The following is an 8,179-nucleotide window of genomic DNA, read 5'->3' on the forward strand; positions in this document are numbered from 1 at the left end:
CGTCACAGGGGGAAAGCCTGCTCCCCACCTCTGGCTGTCTGGGTCCCCTCCTCCCCCTGGGCCAGCTGACACGGCCAGGAGCCTCCACTCGCCGATGCCCACGCCCTCCTGGCACATGGGCCCTGAAAATGCCCAGTGGCACTGCTATGGCATGGAAAATGTCACCTGCCATTTGTTTTCAGGACGTGACAGTTGAAAGACAGCTTTGTGCCTGAGTTCTTATTTGATGAAATAATTGAAACTCCCCGGTAACAAAGGCTGTTAGATTCATAGTGACCGCCGGCTCCATCGTGATGGTCACACCAGAGTGCTGCAGCCCCCCGTCTCCCAGCCTGTGTGTCTGGCCCCCGTCCCCAGTCACCCACAGGCCCCCAGGACACCGGCTCCCGGTATATGACCACCCTCTCCTGGCGGGACTCGGGGACCCCCCATCCCTCCTCCTCCTGGGAATCAAGCTCCCTACTCCCACCGTCCCCCCCGGCCCCGTTGCAGCGAGGACCACACAGCTGGTCTCCCTGGGCAGCCAGGGTTGGCACCCACCCAGGCACTGGCAGGCCAGGCTTTGCTCGGGCTCAGCACTGTTCTCCATGCAGAAGAGCAGGTACTTTTTGTAGTCGGTGTCCAGCACAAGGACTTTGTTCTCGTTCAAGGCTGGAAGAGATCAAGACGGGAGGAAAGTGAGTTCCAGCAGGAGGGGGGTTTCTGGTCAGCCCCCAGCGCCCCCCACAACCAGCGGGGCTCCCCCGGGGTCATCACTTGGTGAGGACGGGGTGGGGAGCGCCCTCTGGCATCCCCCAGCCCCGAAATGGTGTGGCCCCTTCCCTGCTGCCACTGCCAGGCACACGGGGCCCAGGAAGCCCTCACACTGGAAGCCCAACTCTGGATCCGCCAGGGACCCTCCACCACCTCCTGGACTTGGGAACACTCACCACTCAGTCTGAGGCCGCCCTCCCCCAGGGACCGGAGTGGTCAAGAAATAGGGCTTCCCCCGATCTCGGGTGGGGCTGAACACTGCCCAGCAAGGGAAGAGGGATGCGTCCTGAGGACTGGGGAATTGTTGGGGGCTAGCGCTGAGCGGGGGCAGCTGGGGCTCTCCCTGACCGAGACCTGCGGGCGGCCCCAGCTGCCCTGCAGTGTCTGGGCAGCTTGGGGGCAGGACCAGCATCCAAACCCCGTGCAGCCGGATGGCACAGGAGACCCTGGGCTGGGCACCCTGGCATCAGTCAGTGCAGGGCCTCCAGTCAGAGTGAGTCCTGAAGGGGCCAAGGGCAGATGTGGCCCAGGCTGCCCGGCGGAAGGGCAGGCCCTGATGGAACCCCAACCCCACCTCGAAGCTTTCTCATCTTGGATTTAGGACAAACAAGTGAATGAGCGAGGGTGGACAGAGTTCATCTCCAGGAGATGAAGGAGCTGTGGGGTGGGCTGGGATCGTGGGGCACCTGGACCCCTGGAGCGGGCAGCGGCTCTCGGTTACCCCTGGGTGGGCACAGGTACCTCCTGAGCTCAGCCTGAGGGCCCCAAGCACCACCCCACCCTCAGCAAAGAGAGCTTGGGTGTCACCCTGGGGGGTCAGACCTGTCCAGCTGGGACCTGCCCACGGCCACCGGCCCCAAGGCCCCGGGCAGGTGGCAGGGAGGCCAGGGAAGCAGGTGGCACGGCAGGGTCTTCATCACCACCAGCCCCTTAGCATCCCGGGACCCGATGCCAGCCCCCTGCACCTGCCCACAGTCCCTGGGGGGTGGTGGGCGTCCCCCGGGGACCCAGCACTCACCATCGATCTTGAACACCGCAGGGACCTTGGTTTTTTCTGCAATGATCTTCTTCTGAGCACACTCACCATTCTCCCTGAAAGACAGCTGCTTTCTGAGCCACGGGCATGGACCATTTTCATCAGGATGAACTGAGGGCCAGGGGCAGAAGGCGGCCCCAGGAGGGGCTGGAGGTGGGTGGCGTGGGCATAGGGGGCCGGCTGGCCAACCGGCCTCGGCTGCACTCACTGTCACCTCTGGGGCCACAGGTGACCGGGTGGATGGGCCAGGAGAAGTCAGATGGAGCCAGGGAGAAAAGGTCGGGGAGAGCCTTGATCACAGGCACCCCCAAAAGGCAGTCCTGGGGTTCAGGTCCCCATCTCTGCCCCCACACCCACCCAGCTCTCTCCTGCACTCTGACCCCCATCTGAGGGTGGACAGGGCTGGTGGTGGGAACTGCCTGGGCCCCGAGGACCCAGGTCTGCAGCCGCCCAGCTGCCTTCACACAGGCCTCTCCCCGCCGGCTTTGTCTCCATGACATCTTGTTCATTTTAGATACTGAGCTGTTCAGACCAGAAATGATGAAAACGTCTCTCTGTTGCTCAAGTGCATTTGTAATCCTCAAACTAACAGCGAATTCAGAATACCTGCCTTATTGTATGTATCTTTCCTATGCATTTCCACTTCAGTGGATTTTATCTCCCCTTCCAAGTTAACGAAAATGATGTTTTGTGTTCATTTGTTTGATGATGTTCTGAAGCATCAAATTAATAAAAGTTGGGGGAAAAAAAAGAAAGAAAAAGCCCTGGATAAGCAGCCTTGGGTGGACCTCCAGGGGTACCAGGAAACTCCAAGCCCCGTTCCCCAGCCCTGGGGCCCTGGTCCCTCCTGCACCCCACCCCGGGGGGGTCCATAGCCCTGGGGAGTGGGGGTTCCATGCTTTTTTGGGGGGGGACGCCCACCATTTCTGCAGCAGGATCTCCAGGTTGCCCTCAGGGGTGGGCTTCAGCTCCTCCACATACACTCTCAGGGGGGCACTCTGGGCGTCCAGCAGGGAGATGTCGCTGGCCGCCATGGCCAAGGAGTACCAAGTCCCCGCCACCTGGGGAGGGACCTTGAGCTGCACTCCAGGGGTGAGAAGGGGCCCCCAGCCCCACAGTGGGCTCTCTGTCCCACCCTGGCCTAGGCAGCCCTGAGATGCTCCCCCCAACTCGGCACCCTGAGGAATGCTCTCCCCAGACTCACTCTGAGCCCAAAGAGGGACCCAGATGAGCCCCCGCACACGTGGCAACGTTTGGATCTTGGGGAGACATAGCTGGAGGTGGGGAAAATTTGAGGGGCAGAGCGACTCTTTTAGGGGCTGAACTGTGTCCCATTAACCCCCAGAACCTCAACACAGGACTGGAGACACGGCCTTTAAAGAGATGACAAAGGTCACGTGAGGCTGTGTGGGCAGGCGTGGATCCAGCAGGCCTGGTGACCTCACAGGAAGAGGAAACCAGGGCACGCAGAAGACACAGGGAGAAGACGGCCGTCTGCTCCCCGGAGAGTGGCCGCAGGAGAAGCCAGCCGGGCCGACGCCCGGATTGCAGGCTTCCAGCCTCCAGAATGCAAGACACTAAACGCCTGGTTGAAGCTGCCCTGGCAGGCGATTTGTCAGGCGGCTCTAGCTAACTGATGGGAATCCCAGACGTCACAGCCTCCCTTGGTCTCTGAGGCCCAGCTCCCCTGCCTGCCCTGCAACTCACCACCCACCCGGCCACCCTCGAACCTTCTGGATATCCAGGCCCTTCATGGTCTGGGTGACGATGAGGGCCTGGGCGCCACAGGTGAGGGCCAGGGCAAGCAGGAGGCACTTCATGGCTGCAGCCGGGGTCACGCTTCTGAGCTCTGCAGGGAGTGGAGGGCTGAGACAGCGGGCTCGGGGCTTTATACAGGAGGAGGGCCAGCCAGCCAGCCCGGGCCGGGCCCCCAGCCACGCGGTTCCCCGAATCCCCCCTGGCCCATCCTTGGGCCCTGGGGTTGCTTCCTCTACGAGGACAATAGGAGGCCTTCTTCCATCCGAGGCCAAGCAGGAAGGCCCCCTCTGGGCCTGGACGGTTCCTGGTAGGCCCCAGAAGTGGGGGCGCAGGGGGTGTCCGGGCTATGGGTCCAGGCTGGCTGCCAGCACCAGGAACACTTCCGGGGTCAGCCTCTTAGACAAGGACAGGTCAGAGCCAGCACTGGGGGCAGGTGTGTCCTGGAGGGTGGCTTCTGCCTTGGGCACCGTTTCCTCCAAACCATGTGACTGTGGCCTTGGGTAAAGGGATCTCTGCAGTCACCCCACCCTCTGCAGGCTGGGGCGAGGGTGACATGGGGTTCAGGTAGAGCTCCGAGGGGGGAACCTGGTCAGTATCGAGGGCTCTGCAAGCACCCGCTGCCCAGTTAGGGTAGCAAAAATGGCAACAACAATGACAACAGTCATAATAACCCCCAGGATGGGAAAGTGACCTGACCCCTGCGGCGGGGGCATGACTGAGTAGCACTAGGGCTCCGTGCAGGCACGTGGGATGGGAAGGCCTACAGGACCCAACCTCCCACCTCCCACCTCTCACATTTTAAATCTCCCAGGGCACTTCCCTCCGCACCGCTCAGACCACAGCGAGCTGCCTTCAGACCTCAGGAGCGGTGGGAATGCTGGTGCTGGGTGTGTCGCTGAGTATGGAGGGGGCCCGAGCAGGGAGGGCACAGGACAGTCCTCCTGGCTGAGTCCACATGGGCATCAGTACCCAGCGGGCTGTGGGTGCCCTGTGCCACTGGCAAAGGGGGTACAAAAGCCTTCAATTGACATTCTAAGCAACTAAACTGCTCATCTCAGGGGTCGGGTGGGCGTACTGGGGTAGGGGAACAGGAGCGGGGGCCTGGCGGGTCGGCTCCTGTTCCCCCCCTAGACTGTAGGGTCTTTCCAGGGGGCCCGCTGGCCTGGTCGGCATCTTGGGTGGAGGCTCAGGGATCTCCTAGACTAGCTCTGGCCTGCTCTCTGGCCTCTGGTTTCCTTCCCGGAGAGACTGTTGGTGACTGTACCAGAAAGAGCCCACCCACGGGAGCAGACCCCCGGCCGCCCCCAGACCTCCCTTTCCTGTGATGGAAAGAGGAGGCTTGGCCAGCTTCGGTCCTTGCCCTGATCTGTATTAGCACCTTTAATTCTTGCAACAAGCCTCGAAGCTCAGTGTTTCACGAAGAACCTGGGTTTTGCGATAAATCCCAGGTTCCGTGTTTTGCGATGAACCGCAAGCTGTGATGGGGTTGAAGGGCATCGCTCCAGAACTCACGTCCACCAGGAACTTCAGGATGGAATCTTGTTTGGAATCTAGGTCTTTACAGATGTGAGCTGTTCAGGTGATGCTGGAACGGGGGCTAATCTTATGTCCGGTGTCCTTGTGAGAGAAAACGGGGACACAGAGGGGACATGGGGAGAATGCCAGTGAACATGGAGGCAGAGACTGGACTGAGGCGTCTACGAGATCGGGCCCAAGGGTGCGGCACCAGGAGCTGGAGGCGGCGGTGGAGGGGGCAAGGATCCCTCCCTGGAGCCTCTGGAGGGAGCTCGGCCATTTGACATCCAGACTGGGACTTCTGATCTCTGAGGGGACAGGGGCACCCCTGCAGTGAGGAGCCTTCCCCATAGGTGGCCCCCCGAACACCAGCACGGGTGGTGTGAACACAAGTGTCAGATGCGAGAGGCTGTGCCCCCCAGCACCACTCTGCTCTCAGAACTGGGTGATGCAGAGCAGAGGGAGGTCAGCCAGGGAGAAATAGCACCCCGTTCCCCAGCGAGCTTAGGAAAACAGGGTGCCACCAACCTCGGGACGTCCAAGCTGCAGGGTCTCCCAAGTTCCTGTGAACCGTGACCACAAACCATGCCCTTCATGGCAAAGCTATTCATAACTTCCAGGAACCTTCAGCTTCCAGAGAATACCATCCAGAGAGAGAGACGGAAATAAAGCACCTCTGGCCTGGGGCAGCTGGCACTGACCACTATGGGAGGGAGGCTGGACAATCTTTTCCAAGCGCTGCCCCAGAGAGTGGGACCTGGGAGGAGACCTGGACCCCCATCGGCTCTCAGCATCTCCCCCTCCTGCCAAAACCCCTGCTCTTCAGAAGCAGGTCAGGTCCTGGGCCTGTAAGTGCAGAAGCAAGAAATCACTTCTCTCAGAATGAAACTGTGGGGCTGGGCAGGGTCAGTGGGCATTCACACAGTCTAGGATGCCGTGCTGCTTGGGGCCCCCACCCTGGCCCCAGGAAGCCGGTATGAGTCTCACTGGTCGGTGCTGTGTGCCCCCACACATGTCTAATAAAAGGGACAACCCAGAAGAAACGGATACATTCCTAGACATGTACAAACCCAAGACTGAGCCAGGAAGAAATAGAAAACATGGACAGACCAGTTACCAGTAATGAAATTGAATCAATAATTTTTAAACAATTCCCTCAAAAGCAGTCCAGGACCAGAGGGCTTCACAGCTGTATCTACCGAACTTCTTTTTCCGGTTGTGCTGGGACTTCGTTGCTGTCTGTGGGCTTTCTCTGGCTGTGGCCGTGGGCACACAGTGGGTGCAGCTCAGTGGTTGCAGCGTGGGGGCTTGTCGCCCTGCAGCATGTGGGACCTTATTAAAGGTTCCCCGACCAGGGAGCAAACCCACATCCCCTGCACTGGAAGGCGGATTCTCAACCACGGGCTCACCAGGGAAGTCCCCAGACCTTTAAAGAAGAGTTAATACCTATCCTACTCAGACTATTCCAAAAAATCAAAGAGAAGGAAATGCTTCTAAACTCTCTCTATGAGGCCAGCATCACCCTGATTCTAAAACCAGACAAAAACTTTACCAAAAAAAAAAAAATCTTAGGTCAATATCATTGATGAATATAGATGCAAAAATACCCACCAAAATATTAGCAAAGTGAATTCAAAAATACATTGAAAGCTCACGATCAAGTGAGATTTATCCCAGGGATACAAAGATCTCTGCAAATCAATCAATGGGATATACCACATTAACAAATTGAAGAATAAAAATCATTAATGAATTGAAAAATAAAAATCATCTCAATAGATGCAGGAAAACCTTTTGACAAAATTCAACATACTTTTATGATACAAACTCTCAACAAAGTGGGTATAGAGGGAATAAACCTCCATATAATAAAGGCCACATATGACAAGCCCATAGCAAACATCATAATTGATGGTGAAAAACTGAGAGCATTTCCTCTAAGACCAGAAAAATAAGACAAGGAAGTGCACTCTTGCCACTTTAATTCAATACAGTATTGGGAATCCTAGTCACAGTACTCAGACAAAAAGAAATAAAAGAAATCCGGACTGGAAAGGAAGAAGTAAAACCACCACTGTTTGCAGGTGACTTGACAGCTTGTCATACCATACCATGCCATTTTCTTAAGAAAATCTTTAGATGTCACCAAAAAGCTAATAAGTGAATTCAGTAAAATAGCAGGATACAAAATTAATACATAGAAATCTGTTGCTTCTCTATACACTAACAATGAGCTATCAGAAAGAGAAACTAAGAAAATTATCTCATTCACAATTGTACCAGAAGGAATAAAATACCGAGGAATGACTCTAACCAAGGAGGTATAAGACCTGTACTCAGAAAACTGCAATGAAAGAAACTGATAGAAGAAATTGAAGATGATATAGAGGGGAAAATATATGCTCACAGATTGGAAGAGTTAATATTGTTAAAGTGACTACACTGACACTGATCTATACTGATCTATACTGACTATACTGATATACCAATGACTATATCTGTAGCTTTACAGATTCAATGCAATCCTTATCAAAATACCAGCATCATTTTTCACAGAATTAGAACAAATAATTCTAAAAATTGTGTGGAAACACTAAAGACCAAACAGCAGAACATAATCTTGAGAAAGAAAAACAGAGCTGGAGGTATCAGGCTCTATGACTTCAGACTATAGCTCAAAGCTACAGTCACCAAAGCAGTATGGTCCTAACATGAAAACAGACACAGAGATCAATGGAACAGAATAGAGTCAAAAAATGAACTCAACTATAATGGTTGATTAATCGACAACAAAGGAGGCAAAAATACACAATGAGGAAGACAGTCTCTTCAATAAATGGTGCTGGGAAAACTCTTCAGTTCAGTCATTCAGTCATGTCCGATTCTTTGTGACCCCATGAACTGCAGCATGCCAGGCCTCCCTGTCCATCACCAACTCCCAGAGTTTACCCAAGCTCATGTCCATTGAGTCGGTGATGCCACCCAACCATCTCATCCTCTGTTATCCCCTTCTCCTCCTGCCCTCAATCTTTCCCAGCATCAGGGTCTTTTCAAATGAGTCAGCTCTTCACATCAGGTGGCCAAAGTATTGGAGTTTCAGCTTCAGCATCAGTCCTT

At 55.5% G+C, this 8,179-nt stretch overlaps 1 protein-coding gene across 1 annotated transcript in view; it reads right to left on the bottom strand.

Annotated features, from left to right (window-relative positions):
• Positions 1-3,647, bottom strand: part of LOC105000762 (beta-lactoglobulin) — a 33,256-nt gene extending 29,609 nt beyond the window's left edge. Inside the window, exons 1-4 of the mRNA XM_010856756.1 lie at positions 3,520-3,647; positions 2,711-2,850; positions 1,772-1,845; positions 541-651 (exon numbers count right to left, since the gene is read on the bottom strand). Of these exons, the coding sequence (XP_010855058.1) occupies positions 541-651; positions 1,772-1,845; positions 2,711-2,850; positions 3,520-3,609 (415 nt within the window). The 5' untranslated portion in view covers positions 3,610-3,647. The remainder of the gene's footprint in view (positions 1-540; positions 652-1,771; positions 1,846-2,710; positions 2,851-3,519) is intronic.
• Positions 3,648-8,179: the final 4,532 nt, after the last annotated feature.

Source organism: Bison bison, unplaced genomic scaffold, assembly GCF_000754665.1.
Source record: "Bison bison bison isolate TAMUID 2011002044 unplaced genomic scaffold, Bison_UMD1.0 scf7180017864375, whole genome shotgun sequence".
In the NCBI taxonomy this organism is placed as follows: domain Eukaryota; kingdom Metazoa; phylum Chordata; class Mammalia; order Artiodactyla; family Bovidae; genus Bison; species Bison bison.